The sequence below is a fragment of the Tinamus guttatus genome, unplaced genomic scaffold (assembly GCF_059628265.1).
Source record: "Tinamus guttatus ecotype Peru unplaced genomic scaffold, ASM5962826v1 Tinamus_guttatus_pri_ptg000472l, whole genome shotgun sequence".
Classification (NCBI taxonomy): domain Eukaryota; kingdom Metazoa; phylum Chordata; class Aves; order Tinamiformes; family Tinamidae; genus Tinamus; species Tinamus guttatus.
In genome coordinates this window covers 2,650,631-2,669,425 of record NW_028289006.1, presented here as the reverse complement: position 1 = coordinate 2,669,425, position 18,795 = coordinate 2,650,631, and the positions used below count along the sequence as shown (strand labels likewise).

At 44.5% G+C, this 18,795-nt stretch overlaps 1 protein-coding gene across 1 annotated transcript; it reads left to right on the top strand.

Annotated features, from left to right (window-relative positions):
* Positions 1-383: 383 nt before the first annotated feature.
* ERP27 (endoplasmic reticulum protein 27) lies at positions 384-18,207 on the top strand. The gene is made up of 7 exons (XM_010212886.2): positions 384-545; positions 844-944; positions 4,348-4,485; positions 7,930-8,046; positions 10,578-10,703; positions 17,104-17,301; positions 18,000-18,207. The coding sequence occupies exons 1-7, from the start codon at positions 452-454 to the stop codon at positions 18,051-18,053; spliced, it is 828 nt and encodes a 275-aa protein (XP_010211188.2). The 5' UTR covers positions 384-451; the 3' UTR covers positions 18,054-18,207.
* The last annotated feature ends 588 nt before the right edge of the window (positions 18,208-18,795 follow it).

Below are 18,795 nucleotides of genomic sequence, written 5' to 3'. Positions count from 1 at the left end.
ACCAGGGCAACTGCTCCCCGCTTGGCCAGAGTAAATGCAGGAGCTGCCTGTCCCCCTGCCTGAATGCAAGGGAGAAAGACCCTTTGTGGGAGAGCACTCGGGAAAGTGCAGTGGCCTCCCTCTGCAAGCAGGGCTGTTGTTAGCAATTCATGGTGCCTAGTTGTGTGGGGAGTCCCTGCTGAGTCCCTCAGATGTACAACACTGTGGGTGAGGCAGACATGGTGATAGGCACTGCCTGTGAGAACCTAGTTGGTGGTGGGGTGCTCTCTAAAGCTGACGTCTCCACAGCAGGGAGGCACTGGTGTTCTCCCCCTGCCAGGCAATTATCTCAGGAGCTGAAGGTTTGCTCCAGGCCAGCTGCTCCTTTCCCACCAAGAAACGCCTGACGTGTCACTTGCCTAGAAGAGGACTAGAAAAGGATGGTGTAGTGAAGAGAGGAAAAGCTGGGATCATGGGCACCTCCATTTTCACAAGTCTCCTCATTATTCTCCTGACTGGGGTCTCCCCAGCAGGATGTGCTGATGACAGAGTCTCCTCATCTCCTGGTAAGTTTTCCTCCTGGCTCAGGGAGAAGGCTGGGTAGGTTGCAGTGGGAGGGGAGGCGATGCCATAAAGGGTTCTGGTGGGAAGTGGTCTGTGAGGGCCTGTAAGGGAGTGGGGAAGGCACTGAGTGAGTCTTCATGCTGAGCCTGCTTCCTCAGGGTGTGCTGCACAAATGTTGTACTGGGATATGTGAGAGTGCAGGCAAACATGCGAACGGTGGGATGCGTGTGTGCGCATGGGGGAACTTCTTTGAGCTGTTCTTTATGTACCCTTTGTGCAATCCTGACCTTTCCTGTCCAGACATGGCTGGAAGCACAAAAAACCCTGTGCTGTTGAACAATACAGCGGACATCAAAGCCTTCACCAGTGCTGTGGAGGTGGCAGTCGTTGGATTCTTCCAGGTGTGTTCAAACCATCTCCCCATTTTTTTGGTGTTAGATGTAGTCTGGCCTGGTGGGAGCGTGGGGCTGGATAGGCTATAAACACCTTATAAAGGCAGCTCCCTCCCCAGGAAGGTGCCAAGCCTGTAACAGACACGTGGAGGGATTAGGCGACAGGCCACAATGAGAATGTCAGGAATTTGGTCTATGTTTAGGAAGGGTGAAGAAGCAAGGGAGGAATGTGTAGGAGTCTGTAGGAGACCTGGAGGAGGAGGAATGGAAATGCTGCAGGGGAAACAAAATAGGAATGTGGGTAGATGAGAAATACAGTGAATTGGCAAGAGGTGAGAAGGGACACCAGTTGTTTGCTTTAATCACTGAAGACAAGGCATTCCTTGTGTGACAGAGCTGAGGAAGCCGTATTTCAGAGAGAAGCGCTGGTGCAGTTTTTCTGAAGTCTAAGAGGATTTGGGCTCCAGCTGCAGCCTCCGGGTGGACATTAGCATGGTCTCAGACTTCACACATACAAAAATAGCTCCTTTCCTCTGCCTGCCCTGTGCCTGAGGCTGCAGGGCAGCCTAGGGAGGGAGCCATGGCCTCAGTGCAGAGCAAAGGCACCTTACAGCACATCACAGAGCAAGGAGCAATGTCCCTGCTGTGCAGCAGGGGCAGCAACAAGTTTGTCGGTGCAGAGGCAGGTGCCCAGGGGCGGTTCTACGCACTGATCACAGAGCATCAGCTGCTGCATGCTGTGCACCTGCGGGCACGCAGAGCTGCCTTGGAGGCTGCTCTTGCTGTGCTTTGGCAAACCAGTAAGAGATGCTGTGTATGCAGAGTGAAGTGCTCAGGTGTCTCCTTCATGGATGGTAAGTGACACGGTGGCTGGGCTGCACCCAGGGTGTTGCGGCCTGCTTTCGGCAGAGGCCCTGCACTAAGCTGTGTCAGGGATAGTGCTTGCTCTCTATGTCAAGTGATGTTGGGGCATGGGCACTGGTGTCTTGCACCACCATGTCCTCCCCTCTCGCTCTGTGATTTCCTCTATCAGAGTTAACAAGACACTGATGGCATGTCATATCCTGACACAGGGAGAGACTGCTGCATGGTCCTGCGCTACAGGGTCAGCCTCAGTGGCAGCGAGCATGAGACAGAAGCTGGCAAGGTCTCATGCTCAATGTGCAAAACACAGTGGGGCTGTATTTAATCAGTAGATAAGGAGGTATGTGTGTCATGAGGGCTTGTCTTGGCCTCTGCCCAAGACTAAATTCATCCAAACGATGTCCATGGTCTTCGTTCACCATAAATCATTTCTCTGCCGCAGCCTTTCAGTTCACTGCAGTATGCAGCATGCGCCGTGTGTAGTGAGCACAGTCTGCCTTACTGGGCACAGCATACCCTGATGGAAAAACAGCATACTGCTGCAGAAACCCAGTGTACGCCCTCGGAAGGCTCAGATTTGGCCTGATTAGACCCCATCTTTCACAGTAATGCTCAGGGAGCTTATTTCCACGCCATACTTTAGCTCTCTCACCAAAGACGCTGTGATGCACTAGCATTTCCAAAACAGGTCACGAGAGTTGTTTTTCTTTCAATGAGGAAAGAATTTTGTTTTCCATTCTCCTTGGACTCACAAACAGCTGAGCTGACTGTTGAAACCAAAAAGAAAAACAAAACAATTTCCAAGCAGACACTGTGTCTTGAGAATGTGAATCCAACAAGTAGAAGCATCAGAAGATGCATCACTCAGAGGAAAAGTTCAGAATAGAAATGGCAACAGAGGCCTTAATATGGGCTAAAGCTGTAATTAATGCTCTTAGTACACAAAAGAAAATGAATCCCAAATTGCTGACAAATTGTACATTCCCACCACTTAGTATATCAGCATTAGCTACTGTTTAGAGGATATGTTTAGACACTTTTTTTAAAGAAGGAACCAGGATATTTTGCTGCTAACACAAACCATTAAGTATTGTAAACATTGACTCCAGAACCAAGAAGTTATCTTAAAATCACTATATACACATATACGTATATAAATATATCTGGAGTCTGGACTTTTCCCCTGTGTTTTGAGAGCTCTAGGGCCTTACATCATCACAATTTTATTTGTTAGCATGAGAATAATAAACGAGGTTTAAAAGAAATGAAAACTGAGATTTCCGCACCACTGTAGCTGCCTGTGGCTGTGGTTTTGAACACAGTTTGAACAGCACGTTTCCCAGCACATGACACAGTGGGTAATTGGCTTCACCGCCCCCGTGCCTTTCTTTGCCTGTTCTTCCGAGATGAGGTGGGCGTCAGGGGAGGGATCTCTGCATGGGATCCCAGCAGTAGGGGGAAAAGAGACAACAGCAGGGGAGGATGGGGAGGAAGGAGCTCCCCACCCCTGTTGCAGGGCCTGTTTTTAATCCTCCTCCCAACCCAGGGAGCTACATTTTGGTGAAGGGATGGATACACAGGCACGTGCAGGCACACACACACGTGCACACACACACTCCCCATGTCATGCAGAGCCCTGATCGGGCCTAGTGACACTCAGAGATCCTGCCCCACACTGGATCTTGTGGGGCAAACGGAGAAGCCCAAGAAAACATGTGTGAGGGCAGGCAAGGCTCCAGGGTGAGCGCCCACGGGCCCTGTGTGGTTGGGGCTCTGGCATGGCTCCTCTTTGCCTGAGGTGTCCCAAGGAGCTGCAGAGCCCAGCTTGCCCCCTTTGCTCACCCCAGCCCCACCAGCGCTGGGGCTGCAGTCCTTGGGCTCCCCATGCCAACATGGGACAACAGCGCAGGCAGTAGGGTCAGAGGGCATTGTGTGGGGTGAGGAAGGGGGCTGATGCAGTGAAGGGAAAGGTAGTGGGGTGAGGGGGGGATGGTGTGGGGGAGGAGAGGGCGAGATGGCAGTCTGTGGGGTGAGGGGGGACAGTCTGTGGGGCAAGGAGGCAGGTGGATGGGTGAAGGGGGCAAGTTGTGGTGTGATCAGACAGGTGGGGCAGAGAGCGATCAGACTGCAGAGTGGAGCCTCGATTAGGCTGTGGGGCAAAGGGACAGGCAGCGAAGTGAGAGGGGACAATGTGGGGTGAAGGGACAGGCTATGGGGAGAGGGGACAGGTGGTGAACAGTGAGGAAGGATGACATGGGATGAGGTGACAAGTTGTGGGGCGATGGTGGCAGCCGGTGGGGCAAGGGAACAATCTGTGGGGCGAGAGGACAGGCTGTGGGACAGAGGAACAGGACGTAGAGTGAGGGGACAGACTGTGGGACAAGGGGCAGGCTGTGGGGCAGCGTGACCGCGGCGGGCACCAGGTGTCGCCCTCACGCCACGATGGGCGCCTCCTCATCCTCGTCCCTCCTCTCTCTCCATCTCCCTCCCCTCTTTCTCCCTCTCCATTTCTGTCCCCCTTTCCTTTCTCTCCCTCCCTTTCGTGCAGGACCTGGAGAGCGCCGAAGTGTCTGAGTTTCGGCAGGCGGCTGACATGATCCCCGAAGTGCCCTTCGGCCTCAGCACCAGCCCATCGTCGTGGTCCCACTACAACACCACGGCAGGCACCCTTGTGCTCTTCCGCAGGGTGTGTGGGCTACCCCCTGCTCCCTGCTCTTCAAATCCAAGCGCCCCGAGCAGGGTCGGGTGCACTTGGACCTACATCCCACAGCTGTTACAATGGCTGAAAGCCTGGCGGCCTTGCTGGTAGTGTGGAGGGTCCTTGCTGCGCAAATATCCCTCTTGACGAACGGGATGTGGTGATCTGGTCATGGTGGGACAATACCTTTCTTGGTAGGCAGAGGATATTTGCAGAGGAGAAGGCAAACGTGCCAGAGCTAGGTGTTGCATGAGCATTAAATGGACAGTGCTTCCGCAGGCTGCTCCAAGCCTAATGTGCACTGGGGATGCAGAAGGGCCCTTACAGAGTCCACGTGTTACCTCTGTGCCTTGTAAAAGAGCTGAGCCAGGCGGATCCCAAGGCTATTTCCAGATAATGCTCCGTTCCAGGGAAACATTATGCCATACATTAAAATTCAATAGAGGTGACACTGCCTACTATTTTTAGTGAGAGAGGCTTTAGAACAAGAGCTTAGAAGTGATCCATAATCACATTACAGAAGAAATTAAATCTCTGGGTAGCAGTGATAAAGAAGAGGACTAAGGGCTTTTCATCTCTGCTTAGTGCTAGCAAGCCAGAAAAATGCTTATCATGAACAGGCAGTCTACCTGCGCATCAAAAAGCCTGCTCCAAAGTGGCCTTCTGCTTTTCACTTATAGGGCATGCATCCCTAAGACATGCAGCACTTATTACACGTGATGAGATTCTCCATTTTAAACGTGCACCCTGTGGATCTGGTCCAGCATCCAGTGCTTTGCAAAGAATGATGTCTGTGTTTCTGAGCGACCAGCATCAAGCTCAGTGTTACTTGGATGCTGTTCCTGTGGTTTTGGAAAGACTCCTGAGATACATGAAAAGAATCTAGAGACCATGTTACAATGGATCAACACAGCAGGCTTGAAATCAAATCTTGCCAAGTGTCACTTCAGGCAGGGAAAGCTGTCTCTCTGGATGCACAAATTTTCCATTGTGACTGAAACCAGATTCACGCTCAGTCCTGTCTTGGCTCTTATGCTTTGGGGATGCACCCATTAAAAACCCATTTGCAGTTTCTTAGAGAAGAATGCTGCACAATTTCAGACTCATGTTGATTCCAGCTGTAATTTTGGGTGTTTCACTCTGAAGCTGAAGCTATGTTTGCTCCAGTTTTAAGGGATGGTATTGGGAAAAACCTTTTATGTGCTCCAAGAATATTAATGAAAGCTGAGAGCAAGTATTCAGGTGTTTATATGAATTACATTGTGTTGTCTTTTCTCACATAAGTGCAGCACTTGGAAACTCGGCAAGAGAAGTGTATTGAGCATGAGAGGGCCCTAGGTAGTACAAGATGTTATAAAAGCCTGTAAAATGCTTTGCCAGAGGAACTCTAAGCACGCTAGGAAGCTCTGTGTGTTTGAGAAAGTAAGTATGGTATCTTGGCCCATATCTAGATCCAGATCGTGCAGAGATTATATAAAGCCACCTTCTTCCGCCCTTCTCTCATCATTTCCTGCCCTGTATTTACCACTAGCCTAGTCCAAATAATGCAAGGAGAATGAACTAATGATGAGTAGTAGACAAGGGCCTTTGATTTCACCTTTTATTTGCTACATGCAGATGTTGCAATTTGAAGCAACGCCCATCTCATTTGTGGTTCTTGTTCATGATGATTTGCTTTCAAAACAACTGACAATTCACTTGCATAATTTTGATTTTTTCCTAAATTTAAATTAGTTGGTCACATTACTTTTTTTCTTTTATTCGTTGCTGAATACTATGCAGGACTAAGATGTCAGAGCTAAGAAAAAAAGAACTGGCATAGGTTCTTGCAATCAAATACTTATTTGAAGAATAAAAAGATCCATGAGCAGGGTAGCAGGGAATCAGAAGCATAAACCACATCCATTTGCATGGCATGAAACATATATAATGCTCAGAAGTTTAAACCATAATGATAGCAGCATAACAGGCTGCTGACAACTAGTGAGACTTCTGATAGGGGAGTTAGGACGATTTATTCTAATGAAGAATCTGGCCTGATAGACCTAAAAAGAACATAATTAACAGATGCCAATTAGCTAATTACACGGAGTGATAAAGACATTTGACCAGAGCTTTAACTATTGGATGCAGGATATCTTTCACCCTTTTTTCAGATATTTTTCTTGGAACCATCTCCACTGAGAGCACAATTAGGATATTATTGTCCCAGAATAGAAAGCAGGTGTTTGAAAAGAGCCCATGAAAGTCAAGAGTAGGTTTTTTGTGCGTTACGGAGTGCTTTAGTTTGGTTCCTAAGGCCTCTCTGGTCTCACCCGCACAGGTGGTGCCTTGGCCTGATCTCATCACTATAGTGGAGATGCCCTTTATTTTGTGCTGGAGCAAATCTGCGAGAGGAACCAGGCTGCAGAGTCTGCAAAGCACCACTTTGGGTGGCCACGCAGAGTACAGTGGTCCCTAGCCGGATCAAAGTCCTTGCTAATGACCACAGAACAGCAAAAGGGGCTTTAGATGTCTGCACACCTTTGGAAAAAATAACACACGCTTTCAGAGGATGTATAGATGCAGAGAATAAACTTGGGGTGGATATATGGACATTTCCTCAGCCCAAAGAACTTCATATAACATGTATATAAGACACGTCTTTAAATCCCAAACTTTGATCCTATTGCGTATCACAGATCAGCATCCCTATGGCTCAACTCAGTCACCTCCCATGGTCCCAGTTCTTCGCTACACAGCAACTGTGCCCCTTTGGGGTGATTTAGTTATTATTTAATGTTTGCCTTCTCTTTCTCTATTTACTAGGTCAAGCGAACCGCAACAAATTAAACCACAATGTGGCAAGATGGATTTTCCTCTAAAGCTAAAATCTGCTGGGCTTGATTTTTTTCTGCTGTACTGGAAGAAAAAAAAAAGTCTCTTTTTATTGGAGAGATTTCCTGCTTGCACAATGTTTCCAGGAAACTCATACAGGCCCATGCCAATGTTTATTACTTTTAGAAGAAACAGAATAAGCATATGAAGATTTTAAAAACGAGTGTAAAGCCAAGATCGATGTAAGGAGTTAGGCTGCCTTAATAATCTCTCCCCATGGCCCCTATAAATGTTTATCGGCTAATCCTCCCTGTCTCCAGTACAGTAGGAGCTGATACTGTGGAGATGTCTGGCATCCTCAGTAATTCCTATTATGCCATGAGTTTTCCTTGTCCTTGGGAGACAGAAGGAGAGTGGAAGAAAGATTTCTGCATGCCCAGACAAATCTATAAGGAGTCTGGGCCTTGTGAGATGGGGATTACGCTGTGGGCAGGAGAAAAGGGTGGTATCCTGAGGGGTGTCTGTGTGCACAGGTGAGCACGTGCCCATCTGTCCCTCTAGAGGCAATACGGAGGGAGAGGACAGCTGTGACTGTACATCTCTGTACATCTCCAGGCAGATGGTGACCGGAGGTATCTGCATAACGTAGACGGAGAAGAAATCAAGGCTGAGACGATGATTCGTTTCGTTCGGATAAACGAGCTCCGGCCGGTGACTGAGTACAACCCTATGGTAACCCATCAGCTCCCCACAGTCCCTGCCTTGGTGCTCGGCCTTCTCCTCGGGCCCCCTCTTGCCCATGCAGATGTGTGCAGCTCCCAGAAATTGTTGGTGCAACTCCCCAAATTTGTCAGTTCAGCCAAAGAAAGCTATTTCATACAATGTTTCCGTGCTGCCATCATCACTGTCTCTCCACCTGGTGATTGCAGTGTCCCCATGTCTCTCCCTCCATTCAATGGGGTACCAAAGGTTAGAGTTTTTAAGCTCTCCTGAGACCCATCAGTTGGCTGGGCTGATTACTGTGAAGCCAGTATATCCCGGAAGCTGTGTTGGCTGCAAGGCTGAGACTTCTGCCATTTCTTTTTTACTTTCTTTTTTTTTTTCCTTTTTGTGGACTTCTGAATAGCTAGTGCTGATCAGGCTTAGTGTAATCTAAGGAGAATGGTACAACCTGTTTCAAAGCTGTACCTTTGAAACCGGTGCCAAGGATCACTAAGAGAGCTGGTCATTCCCCATTTCAGGTGCAGCCTGTGAGGGGAGAGGGCATTTTGTTTTGGAAATACTCCATTTTGTTTCCAAGTGTAATATTGTAGAAATTCTGTTTAAAAAAAAAAAAAAAAAAAAAGTGGATTTGATTTTCACCTTGATAAGGGATGTTAAAAATATTTCAAAATCGCAGAATATTTCCTGGGAGAGAAAAGTTATTTCCTGCCCAGTTGTCCTTACAGCCCTTTGAAAACACCCAAATGATGACAGCAAGGATGTTATTGTTATCTTTATAAATGTCCAGTCCTGATGAATCCTAGTATTGTTTTCTCCTCCATTGTATCTTTTGGCAATTGATTAGAATATTGCTTATTTTCACGCATTTCTCATGACACTTTGGGCTCTTATGTTGTTTTGTCCTGTTTTGCACTCAGGCTGTCTTCTTTATCTAGAAGTGCCTGAGCTGTTCAGCCAGTCCCCTCCAGACTGACTTGCCGTACACATATTCCAGTTTTCTGCTGACGCCCTGGAGTCCTACCAATCTGCTACACTTAACAGCGCCTCCTGCACCCCAAGGCCCAAAGCCCTCCCAGCTCTGCTAACGTAGCTTGGACTTTCATAAATATTTATTCCCAGTGCATATGCTGTTTATATTTTAAAATGTTACAGGTCAGCAAAGGCTTGCATCAAACTAAGCCCTGCCGATAATTTCTATCCCTATCCTGGGGCCCTGGCTGTTTCGCCCACACACTTTAGGCAGTTTTTAGGCAATGATCACCCTGAATACTTTCCAGAGAGTCGGATGTGATCTGGCCATGCTGGTGAGCCTACGCTAATAAGCCATGCTGATTCCTCTTGCAAAAGGCTGTGAGAACAAACGCACCTTTGTGTGGAGTTGCCAGAGCAATTGCTGTACTCATCCCGGACCCTCTCAGCCCTGCCCTGTAGTGTAGGTTTCATTCTCTGTTTTTCCAGTCCTGTCCCCTTCCATGAGTTTTTCCAACACTCTTCAGCCTGGTCTGCCTCCTCTCTATACTCTCCTGCACCCCATCTGCACATTACACAGAAGTTAAGGATACGAAATGCCCCATAAACATTAAGCTAAGGGGGAAGTCCCGGCCGCCAAAAAACTAAATGCCTTGTGGAGCTCAGCCCTTGCAGAAGTGCACTCCCTGACCCCTTCACTGTTACTCTTGGAATGTGTTGAAACTTTCTGCTCCTTTAGGGAAGAACTGGCGGGAGCTGGATGTCTGCATCTCCGTGGTTTCAGTGGCACGGGGAAGGCAGCAGGTCAGCTGTAGCCTGGCCAGGTTTCTGTTTAGTTTGAGGGAGAGGCTACATTGCAGGAAGAGGGCAGGAGAAGAAGTAAGATGACAAATTGCCCAGTGCCTGGAGAGAGAGCAATGACTTCTTGGTCAGTGCCACCCCCTGTCTCCTCACAGAGGGCCAGTGTATGCTGCCTGCTTGGCCCTTCCTCGGGGTCCTTTTCCCAGTTGAGACCTGCAGAGACAAGTCTTAGCCCTCGGGGCTCTGGGCTGCCCAGCTCTTGAGGTTGCTGAAATGGTGTCTACTGGGAATGCCTCCTCACTATATACAACTTAATGCTAAAGAAAGGAAACGAGGGGACACACCAGCCCTAACACCACAAATCCTTCCTGCTTTCTTGCTCCCATTTCAACCAGGTTCCAAACATGAGCATTTCAGTGCACCATAGTTTAGTGTTCACTGGCCTTTCATCTCCATTTCCTTGCCCCTCTAGACTTCATGTTGCTGTATCTAGACAGTCCCCTTCCCTAGTTACTGGCCATTCTGATACTTTGGCCTTGGGGTCTTAAGACTCTTGGCTCAAGAATAAGTGAAACCAGCAGTTTAAGAGCTTGGATCCCTCCTACTTCAGAGAAAGCTGTTCTGCTTGTAGGGGTTATTTGCCAAGGAGCTGATCAGCTAAAATATGAGAATTGATGTCCGTCTGCCAATGCATCCAGTGTAGGTTGAGTATTCTTCTTCTCTTACCTATGCTTCTCTTTCTATGCTCATGATGGCTGTGTTTTTGGCAGACAGCAGTTGGTCTGATGCACAGTTCGGTCCAGTTGCACCTCCTCCTGATCACAGACAAGAGATCCTCAGAACATCCTGAACGCATGCACAGATTTCGTGAGGCAGCAGAGCTCTTCCAAGGGAAGGTGAGTCCAAACAGAGCTGAACAGGATCCACAGGGAGACAAGGGAGAACAGTAATTTATTTTGCAGATGCAGGGGGACATAATCTCCAGCATGTTAGGAGAGCAAAAGCCAAATGGTAGGAAAAGAGGATTAATTGGATAATCAAGAGGATTGGATTTGTTCTTCTTTCGCCAGTTTACCTCCTTATGGGGAAAATTTCTTTTGTATTCTGCTATCCCACTCTCTTAGCAGGACATTTTGTTTTTTCTTGCTTCTGGTCCAGTTTTGTTCCTTTGCAACTGGGAGATGACAAACAGCTGCTACAGTTCAGTCTCAGGATAGCTGCATTCCATTGGTGTGAGAGGTGATTTTGTACATACAGCTTGTGAGATGCCAAAGAGCATTATATAAGTGACCAGATAGTAATTAATGTCATGGTACTTCTGAACCCTTAACTGTTTGGTTGGGTCCTTGGGAATGGACTGTTTTAAACGAACAGCAGATGGGTTTGTCAGATTTCCCACACTAAGGTGGTAGGACAGATTATGATTTTTAGAGAAATTTCCCCCAATTCCCATCCTTTTACTGACTCCCCAAGTAGTAAATCTTCCCATGGCTGATTCTCCACCAGCAGCTGGATTAGAGAGGGATTTGTGTCTAGGAATCAGGGGAAGGAACTGGCAATTTCAATTGGTTGGAACAACGGGAAGGCATTTAGGGCAGAGGAGAATGGCAGGTGGGTGTGCAGGCAGAAGCTCATAGCAGTGGAGGAGCATTGGGCTGGAAAAGGTTGAGGCTTGGGAACAGGAACACCTACAGGCGTCTGCTTGCATGATTGAAGGGCCAGATTAGAAACAAGCATATCCTTAGCAGAACCACGCATCCTCAAATGTCTTGAGATTTATTTGTGGCCAGACTACACTGGACCTTGCAATCTCCCACCTGTCACCAAGAGACAAAGCCAAAAGCTCTATTGAAAAGTGTTTTGCTTTGATCAATCCACACTGATGAAAGAAAACTCCTTTCTCTGAAAAAGTGACACCATTATTCCTGTTCTCCATGAGCTGCAGATTCTGATGCAATATGCTCCCATCAGCTAGCTAACTCTTCTAATGCAGTGCATCTCTGTTCAGCATCACTGTCCTTCGCTGATGTGTCTGTGCCTGGTTTTCACTTCATGTGACAAGCCCAAATCGGCGTGAATGTGAGTTAATTTTCCTAGAAATACTTTCAAAAAAAAAAGGGAAAACATTGTACTGAAGGCCAGATAATTTATGAATTAGACAGCAAGCCAATGTCTATTTTTTTTTATTTATGCAGGCAACTTTCCCATCAAATTAGTACAGTGGGAGTTGCTAGAGGGAAATAGTGAGAATAAAGATGTGAGGATTTGACTGTTACATTTCACTGCAGTGATACTGCAAGGCACATAGATAAAAGTGAGAGTGTAACAAGTTCTTTCCCCCAGAGGAGTTGCACTCTGAGAACTAAATTGTGATGTGAAGTGTCCTTCTAACAAAGCAGTATGAGACAGGTAGGACCCATCTGTTTGTCTATATCTAGGTTTTAGATCTAGATTCAAAGGACTAAGCAGAGTAATATGTCCATTCAGAGTTCTCTCCATTGCTTTGTCAGGTAGAAATATGTGAATTAGTTTGAGTACCAGAAGCAGCCACTGCACAGTAGCATGGAAATCTCTGTTGGCTGTTTTTTCTAGGTGGAGTTATTAGTTATCAGGGCTACCAAGTTAACTCAAATTTATTTCAAACAAGCAAAATATTGAGTAGATTTTGCCTTTTCATAGCTCATAAATTCTCTGTACATAAATGCAAGTTAAAGCATTGAGTTAAATTTTACTTTCTTCAGAATGACTGATGAATAATCCTAAGCCTATAGGCTGGCTGTGTGTTAGTGTTGTCAAAAATTCAAGTAGGGATCCTTGCTGTCGAGTGGAGAGGTGTTCAGGTTCCCTGTAAGCATGTACCACCAGAGCCTGCAATGTTTCACACTGGCTGCAGAGTGCCAGAAAAGAGAGGGGAGACCCGGTGCATGTTGTACCTTTTCCACAATGACAGCACAGAGCACATACATGGACTGGAGAGGGTTCCCAAGCCGGGGAGGAGGTAGTAATCCTAATTTCACACTGCTCTGCTGTGGTCTGAGAGAAAAGAATGGATGAAGAGGGAGGTGATCTACTGGATCCAACTCCTAGATGATGGTCCCTTCATCTCTGGTTTATGGTCTTTTCACCTTTGGCTGAGAGGAAATTCAAGCTTTCAAATCAGGAGGATCAGTGTGGAGGTCAGGTAATGGCTGTTATTTGAACTGTAAGTAGTGAGTATCTGAAGACACTCTAGATTTCTTTATAGTGGAACATTATAGTGGACATTATAGTGGAACCTGAAAGCTATAAAAAGCTGGAGATGAAAGTGCCAATGTTAGATAATAATTCACTAAGAGTGACAAGAATAAGAAGAAAGATGGTACTCTTCTAGCAGACCTTGAGAAAAAAAATGTGGATGGATAACAGCAAACAGAGAAAACAGAGCACTGCAGCTGCAGGAGAGAATCCCCAGTCTTCTTGGAAAAATCCCACAGCAATCAAATATGTGCTTATTTGGAAAAGTACTGCCAAAAAGCCAGGTTTTCTGATGGAAAGGAAATATCAGGATTTGCATCACGGAGCCAAACTAGCATAAGTGTCTTCATTTTTTTTTTCCCCACATTATCAGAGTATAACATGACAATTACAGCTGTTGAACTTCATGCGTGTTTGCAGAAATTTCAATAACATTATTTGAGAATTAACCAAAGCAGCTTTTGCTGCAACTGATATATATTTTGTATGCAATGTCAAAATGATGTGGGTCACTTTTTACTTATATATGGAACCCATTTAGAATTTATTTCAGAGAAACTGCTGCTACAGCAGTAACTGCTGTAGCTATGTGAGAGGTTACTCAGGCTTAAGAATTCAATCTCTTTGCTTATGCAGTCTTCTCAAAGAATGAAGGTTGTAGCTCTGTAAAGCCCAAGGTCAAACATTGGGTTTGATCATCCTTCCTGTTTACCTGCCTTAGAGAACAAAATAGCAAACATGAAATTGTCTTCTACCATTGGAATACTATGTTCAGTTAAATTGAACTATTTGAGCAATAGCATCATTTGCAATAGCATCAATAGCATCCTAGTATTTACCTGGAACTTCATGTTCTAAAAGCCCTGGGCTAGAAATCAAATTGTCAAGATGCCAAGACAGCACTAGGCTGCAAAATTCTCTTAAGGAGAACATATTTTGAGGGAGAGCACACAGATAATTTTTCAGTGTTCTGTGTTCATGGACTGTCACGTGGTGTGGAGGGAGGAACTGGTGCTGGAATGCCCAAGACATGCAGAATATTCTTCACTGCCTCTAGTAGCAGGCCACCAAAAATGAAGACTGTTACAAGATAAAACAATTTTGTGCAAAAATGAAGAAAACAGTTTCTACAGGATAGTTCAAGACAGGAAACAAACTTTCTCTTTTGGGTGAAACTACTGCTTTCTAGCAATGATATGAGATTGGCATCAGAAGTAGGATTTTTTTTTCTTTTTTTGATGAACTATGACTTTGGTAAGTGGTCCTAACTGAGGCCATAAGGACAGACATATACTTCCTTCTCTTCTAGAATAGGTGGAATAAAATTCCTCTCACCTCTTATGGTAGAGAGGACCTAGATGACTGGCAGAGACCAGATGATTTTTTAAATGGCAGAAGTCTGACAAAATGTCTCATGTGAAGAATGTGAGTAACAACTAAAGCAAAATAGTAAATGAGTAAACCCCTTCTTTCCTTGCAGGGAAGTCAGTATAATTTTCCCTAGCTGCTGCATTAATTCTTTATCATTACAGCTGGTTGGGAATCTCTCAACAAAATTAATTATGAGGAAATGCCAATTCCACCAGGAGAAATCAGTCACGGAAATGTCCACATTCAGAAATGTGTTTGGTTTCCAGCTGTTGAGAGAGATCAGGCTTCCTGTGTTTGTGGCCTCAGTACAAATCCACCATACTGGCTGCCTCAAAGTTAAACTGCATGACTACACAGTCTTTAGCAGGAACACTGAAGCATATCTAGCATAGCATGCATATATATGTATGTATATACATGCACACACACATATATATGTATATATTTGAATCAAAAAGAAATTGTGCCATATCACAGCTCTTATCGGGAATTAATAATTTCAATAGCCAAGTGAAGGCATTAAGGAGTCCTTTCAAGTCACAATGGACATAAACAATTGCAGTCTGTCGCATATTTCTGGAATATCACTCTCGAGAGGGGAAGGAACTTCTTTATTTCTGCACCCTGAAATTCTTTGAGGCAAATGTGAGTCAGTAGTCACATCCAAGTCAAGAACTGTGAATGCTGACTTAGCCCTTCTAGCTGCTGGGCCAGATGTTTGTGTTTTAGTTCTTTTCTTCTATAATGGAAGCAAGCAAAAGTGTTTTGAGGTCTAAACATTAACTTTTTAAAAATTATTATTCTTACTCTATTCTTATATTCATGGATAAAATATTTACAACTTTTTAGTTTGGGGATTTGTAACAAAGGATGGAGGTTTGATGAAGTGAAGAATGTCAACTAAAGTTCATATTGCTATATTAAAATATTATTAATCTGTATTAAAGCTGAAGACTTTTAGCATAGAATGTGTTAACATTTAACAGTTTAGGAATTCTGTTTTTATTAACTTCTCGATTGGTATTTGTTTAGCAAATTTTTGTTGTTGTTTGTTGGATCTTTCAAAGAGAAAAATCAAAAGTTGGTAAATGACATAGTTGGTCAAAATGTGGTACCATCTCCCCTACCGTTCCTCTGAGTGTGCTTCCCTCCAACACCAGCCTTTGCTTCCGGATCACTAGCTGGAAGGATATATCCATACATATACTCAGTATATCCATTATTGGGTATTATACAGGTATTATATACCCATCAATATACCCCTGAGTATACTGAAGGGTATACTGAAATACACCCATTGTTTAAATTACTTCTGCTCTGTCCAAAAACCTGATGTTATCCTCTTAGACCAGATCCATTTTCTCCCGTTTGCCACTTTAATAAGATTGCCTAGTAATCCATGTCCAAATGCGGTAATCTCATATGCTGGCTGTACTCTGGATATAATCTCATATTTGTCCACGGACACATCACACAGAACAACATGTCTGTGTACTGTTTGGGTGAAATGACATGGGGAGGTATTTGAAGTCCGTATTAACCTAGGGGAGGTGAAATCACATCCCTTTGCTATCCCATCCTTATAGGTTCTCAGGTTGGGTCAAATTGGCATGAGGGTTTACTCTTCCAAACGATGAATTTAGCACTCTGGGAGAAGGTCCCCACAACAACTCTGCTTATTAGTGTATTGCCTTTGGGGCACAGTTGAATTTTGAAAGAGAAATCACATGTAGTAAATATCAGTCACAGTCAGTGAAATTACTGTTCCTGTTTCTTTATCATAGTGATTAGGTGCAGTTAGCTCTTCCACCAGTCTAACTATTCCTCTTCCCACAAGCTTTTGCCTACAAAAGTTTTCTGCAGAAACTGTATTTATTTATGTATTGTAAATGCCAATTTAGAAGAATTTGAGACATACCAGGTTTATTTTTAGAAATTAAAAAAAGTTTTAAACCAACTTGAATGTTCTTGATTGAAAGGAAAATCATGAGTCACAGACTAGGAACCAGGCTCATTATTTTCACAGTGCATTCATTTCCTTTTTGTAAAATTTTATTTTCTTTTATTTCTTTTTTTTTTTCTATAAGTTAAGGCATGTCCATGTACATAGGTACCTTTAACATGGTAGGCTAAGTAGATCATACAAGATACAGCAGAGATAAAATGACATATATTAAATGGATGTTTGCTTCTTTGGCTTGGATGTCACCTGCCAATGGATAATATTTAACTAAGATCATTGATCATATTTCTCAGCTTATGCACTTATATTATGAAACATAAAATCTTTCAAGGATGCAATCACCTTATCCTAGTGACGTTCAAGGAGAGGAGTCAAGACAGAAGACATCTTGTTTCCACATCTATTAAAGAGAATAGAAATGGAGACCGCCTCCCTGTCTTAGTATACATTTTAAAGAATGTATATAATGTACACATTTTAAAGAAATAAAGAATAAGACACTTTGTTTGCTACTGTGAATCTGGACTTGATAAAATAGGGAAAAAGGCACTGCAGGCAACAGTTAGACATTGGCAGTGTTGTCCTAATGGAGTCTGGTATATGTCCTCAGATCTAGCTTCACTCATTGCAATAATATCACTATTCATCTTTATATGATGACAGTTGAGGGATCTGTTTTCTCTCTAATCTCTGTTTTTCTCATCTTTTTTCTTTTCCTTCCATCACAGATTCTCTTTATCCTGCTAGACAGCAATGTGAAAGGCAATGAAAAAGTGATATCATTCTTCAAACTGAAGAAGTCCCAGCTGCCAGCTCTGGCTATATACCGTTCAGAAGATGAGGAGCAAGACGTGTTGCTTCTGGATGAAGTCTCTGTTGATCGTATTCAGGGCTTCTGTAATGTTTTCTTACAAAGAAAGCAGAAGGTAAAGGGAACTCCTGCTCAGTCTATAGGAAGCAGACCTGTATGGGAAAATGCTGTTGATTAAAAAGTTATTGAGGAAAATACCTTCCGTTGCTTGATCTCTTCCCCACTTCTTCCACCTCCTCTTTCATTTTCAATTATACCTGGATATTAGAAAAGCATTAGGTCTAAAGCACAACAGAGATGGATGTGTTTGAAGAGCCTCTTTCTTCACTGGCCTCTGCCTTCTAGTCTGCAGCAAGTAGACTTCACTGACCTCTGCAACTATGAAAAGGTCTCAGTGAAAGCACCTGCTTCTGAGAGTAGCAGTTAGGGACACCGGACTGAGAGTGCTTTTGGACACTGAGAATGGGGACAGTGGTAAGCAGCATATAGGAGGGGATCAGCGAGACAGAGCAGATAGAAAGTAAATCTGTCAAGAAGGCCATAGAATACAGTGCACAGACAAGGACTCAGGACTCTACCCGAGCTCTTTAGTGTGGAAAGGACAATTTAATCTCCATGTTCGCTCTGTGTTAGAGTCCTCTTTTTTACAAAGCTTTGTATCAGAGACCTCATATGTCAGGGGCCTGTGTTGTGCAATTGAAATGGGATAAGCAGGGCAGTGGTAGAGAAACCATAGCACGGTGCAGAAGGCTTTTAAGTTTCCTGTTGTCAACAAGTTGAAAACTGAACCATGTTTGCTCTAATATATTTTAGAAAAAAGATGAACCAGATGAACCAGAGGAGAAGGCCGTCAATGAGGAACTCTGATTCCCTTCTCAGCCTATAGGATGACTCTGCCCAGAATATTTTGTTCTTGATGTATGAAGACTTCACTAAGCCATTCTGCTCAGGAATTTCTGGGACAGTAGGAATAAGGGGCCAAGTCAATCATGGCTTCCTGCCTCCTTACCATATACATATATCCTCTCTAAGAATTTTCCTCCCTTCTTATTTGCTGGCTCTAACTCTTTTTTCTCTTTATTCCAAGAGCACCATTTTTCCCTATACTGCATCCTTTCTCTATCAGAGCAAAAGGTGATACAGCAAAAGGGAAGTATCAGCGATACAGCCTGTGGTGCCAAGAGAAGCTGACAGGTCTGTTTCCCTAATACTGGCTCTTTCCTTTTCTTTTCCTGTTGGCATCACCTTTCAGTCTGTCCTGACACTAGGAACAGATTAATTGCCTGATGTCATGTGAACTTTTCCATTTATTTTACTAAATAAAGTATAAAGTGAATACCCTGACTTTTTTTGCAAAATGTGATTTCCCACTCCCCATGTCTTTCACTTAAGAACAAAGCCTAAGGATTTCTGAATGGGCAAGCTCAGAAGTCTTTCCTCTGTTTAACCAGGCTTACAATGCCTAACCAGTGAGATCAATTTCTAAGAAACATTCTTCATGGAATTGGTCTCAGGACCAACAGGTATACCCATGAGGATGAGAGAGTTCTTTGAAGGTATGGGATCACCACTGGGTAAAGCAGGTCAGAGTTGGTGCACTAAAAATGAA

Bases quoted from the DNA above. Each gene is read 5' to 3' on its own strand.
- ERP27 (XM_010212886.2), top strand. From the start codon at position 452: ATGGGCACCTCCATTTTCACAAGTCTCCTCATTATTCTCCTGACTGGG. The intron at 546-843 runs GTAAGTTTTCCT...TTTCCTGTCCAG, and splicing joins CAGAGTCTCCTCATCTCCTG to ACATGGCTGGAAGCACAAAA. The intron at 8,047-10,577 runs GTAACCCATCAG...TGTTTTTGGCAG, and splicing joins TGACTGAGTACAACCCTATG to ACAGCAGTTGGTCTGATGCA.